This window comes from Arachis hypogaea, chromosome 15 (assembly GCF_003086295.3).
Source record: "Arachis hypogaea cultivar Tifrunner chromosome 15, arahy.Tifrunner.gnm2.J5K5, whole genome shotgun sequence".
In the NCBI taxonomy this organism is placed as follows: Eukaryota; Viridiplantae; Streptophyta; class Magnoliopsida; order Fabales; family Fabaceae; genus Arachis; species Arachis hypogaea.
The window spans coordinates 7499419-7502557 of NC_092050.1; the positions used below are offsets into that span (position 1 = coordinate 7499419).

At 45.7% G+C, this 3139-nt stretch overlaps 1 protein-coding gene across 1 annotated transcript; it reads right to left on the bottom strand.

Moving 5' to 3' along the window:
- Positions 1–275: 275 nt before the first annotated feature.
- On the bottom strand, positions 276–2638 carry LOC112748445 (probable indole-3-acetic acid-amido synthetase GH3.1). The gene is made up of 3 exons (XM_025796682.3): positions 2171–2638; positions 1974–2075; positions 276–1810 (listed from the first exon to the last, which is right to left on the bottom strand). Exons 1-3 carry the CDS (start codon positions 2512–2514, stop codon positions 433–435), a joined length of 1824 nt encoding a protein of 607 aa, XP_025652467.1. The 5' UTR covers positions 2515–2638; the 3' UTR covers positions 276–432.
- Positions 2639–3139: the final 501 nt, after the last annotated feature.

A 3139-nucleotide genomic window follows, 5' to 3' on the forward strand; every position in this document is an offset into this window, starting at 1 on the left:
GAGTTTCATATCCCTTTCACATCCCATATACCAAACACGAAAATTTTCCATCAATTTGAGCTTTCGACGTGTCTTTGACTCTTTTCAGAAACTTATAATTAAGATGTATTAAGAATTTAAGATCACACATACATAATAAGTAAGCGTGGTTTCCATACTGAGGACAAACAAACATTTATATACGAACGAACAAAATAAAAAAAGAAGTTTAAAGTTTAAAGCACATAGTTATGTTTTAACAGAGTTAAGCCACGACGGCCAAAAAAGAGAAAAGCTAAAAGCAAGCACTTTTGAACATCACATCAAGAAGTTAATACACAGATACTTCCATGAGATAATAATAATAATAAATTAAAAAAAGAAAAGAAAAAGAAAACATTTTTATTGAGATCTAGTTCTAGTGCATGACTACTGCATGGCGGGAAGCATCCTTCAACGACGACGTTCAGGTGTCCAGTGAGGTGCAGCTGGGCTGAAATGAACAGAGACCACCCTAGAGTCGAGCAGTTCCATTATTGGTGTGAAGCTTACGCACCTTGGAACCTTGTACTGATTAATGGACGCACCCCTGGAGATAGCATAGTCCATGAGCTCCTCAAATGTTCCATTCTTCACCACTCTTATTTCCAACGGTCCAATCGAATTATCTGCAACTCTTCCCTGTCTATAAACCGAGTTTAAAGACTCCTCCATTGCCAAGCAGCACTGGTTTAGAACTTCATTAGTTGGAGGACGAGAAGCGTTCTTTATCATAAGCTCCCAGTAAATCACGTAATGCCCTGGGATCGATTTTGTGTCTGCATAACTCGTGTACTCAACCACCGTCGTGTTGAACTCCTTTAACAGCACAGATGCGTTCTCTATGCCTCTCTGAAGCTCCGATTCATCGGTTTTGTCAGAATCGATGCTCAAAAGAACGTTCTTTCTTCTTACAAAGCGGAATTCTGGCGCCGTGTTGTAGAACCTTGTGACTTGAAGAATGTCACCCACACGGTATCGGTTGAGGCCGCAGTAGGTTGTGATAACGAGCTCGTAGTACTTCCCGACTTCGACGTCGGCGAGGTCAACGAGCGGCGGCGGCGAGTCACGGGAGAGAGTGAGAGGAGACGAGTCATCGTGTGGAATGAACTCGAAGTAACCCATGTTTGGCATAATGGTGTAAGAAACGTCAGAAGGATCCGAAATTGGCCTGAGATTAAGACCAAAGTAGCACTCGGAGGAACCGTACATGGTGCAAGCTTTAGGTAATCCACCACTGTAGTAGTCCAGCGTGGGAATGTATTGCGCCATGGCACCGGTGACGATCACGTCCAGGTACTTAGTATTTGGCCAGATTCTTGTGATTATCCGTTCCCAGTCCTCACTGGAGCACTCCATCGTTATGAATTCCGCCAGCTCCGGGTCGGGTTTGAGGAGTTTGGCCATGCATTCCCTTATGGAAGGGTCGGTGATTTTGGGGCTTAGGGTTCCGGTTGAGATGTCATGGCTCAACTGTTGCCAGTTAAGCTGGAGGAAGCGGATGGCCCTGAGAAGGCCGGAGGCGAAGACGGCGCCGACGCGGAGGACTTGGTGGCGCATGATGAGGCCGCATAGCATCTGTGTGTACATACTCTGGAATGAATCGGGGCAGAGGATCGCCTCATTCGGGCTAGTGTACAAGTTGTATGGGTCAAACGGACGGTTCTTGAAGTGCTCGCTTTTGTAGTAGCTTGTTAGCACCGGCCGCGCCACCAGCCCTCCGGGGGTCTTCGTTTCTGCCTTCACGAACAGGAAGTGAAGCGCTTTTCCTTTGTCCAAATCAGGAACGTACCTGTGTATGTGCACAGCGTAAGAACCAAATCAATTGATTAATTTTTTATTTTAATTAATTAGGAGTTAGTACTGTAGCTGATACATATACAGTTAGTTATACACGTCGGTTGCGTTGAGTTAATGCAAGCACTGTGAAAGAGAAGAGAGAGAAAGAAACGTACTGGTTCATGACTGGCATGAGAAGGCTGTACAGTAACTGACGTCGGTCTAACTCCTCATGAATGAACGGCATCAGTTTTCTTTCGCCAGCAGATGTGCCAGAACTGCAAGTTTTCATCATTACATATCATCATCATATACATATCTCGTGACTCGTAAATAGTTACTGTGATCAATGTGTATATACATAATTACATACCTCGTGAGGAACTCAGAGATTGGGTAAGCGCAGAAGATTGGAGAGCGGTCACCATTTGCAATGCGCTGGATATCAGGCTGAAGATCCTCGTAAGTAACGACAGGAATTTTGGACTTGAAGGTCTTCCGGTCAGTGGCTCCGTTTAGGCCAAATCGCTTCAGATACTCCGTGTCGGCGTTCTGGTGCAGAATCTCCTCCAAAACTCTCTCCTGGACCGAGTCGGTGTTTTTTGTGACCTCCTCTATGAACTGAAGAGCCTTTGCGCTCTTCTCATCACAAGCAGGTGCAGGAGCTAAAGGTTGTTCAATAGGAGAGGGCGACAACAACTCAGAACCACAAGCCATCACGAAGGGTTAATAGCAGAGAGAGAAGACTCGTCAAGAATGGAATCAAGTTGATTATGGAAACGTTTATTATTGTTTTAGCGGTGTTGATGCAGAAAAAGGGATTGGAAGGGTGGAAAATGAGTGTGAGAGGAGAGAGGGGGGTTCTTGTTTTTATAGTGGGATTTGGAGGCGTAAGACTTGGCTTAGGGCAAGGCAGATCATGGGAAGCCACGTTGAGAATAGAGGGGCCAAATAGCAATTTTGGAGGGAAGCGTAGGGAGTGTGAGACAAGAGATTAATTTATTTTGTTGGTGTAAACATGGCTGGGGAACATGTGGGCCCATGAACACGTAGGACTTGGGGCATTATGGCCGACATGGAGGGGCCCGTGGATCGCCACGTCATCAGGACCTTGTCGAAGACGATTACTCGTTCGTCATGGCCGAACCACGCGGCCATTTTACTTGCAGAGGTTTGTTGGTCTCCGAAAGCGACCCGTGCCGGCTGTCCCTCTTGTAATATTGTAGCCCATTTCATTCAGCAAGAGACGGCCCAAGGCTTAACTACACTACTCACATACATCTGAATTGTGATCAAATAATTCCCTCCAATCGGCTAGGTTACCAATAATATTTCTGCCAAT

Coding starts and splice junctions, on each gene's coding strand:
- LOC112748445 (XM_025796682.3), bottom strand. CDS start 2,514: ATGGCTTGTGGTTCTGAGTTGTTGTCGCCCTCTCCTATTGAACAACCT. Junction 2,076..2,170: donor ATCTCTGAGTTCCTCACGAG/GTATGTAATTAT, acceptor GAAAACTTGCAG/TTCTGGCACATCTGCTGGCG. Junction 1,811..1,973: donor CTCATGCCAGTCATGAACCA/GTACGTTTCTTT, acceptor GCACATACACAG/GTACGTTCCTGATTTGGACA.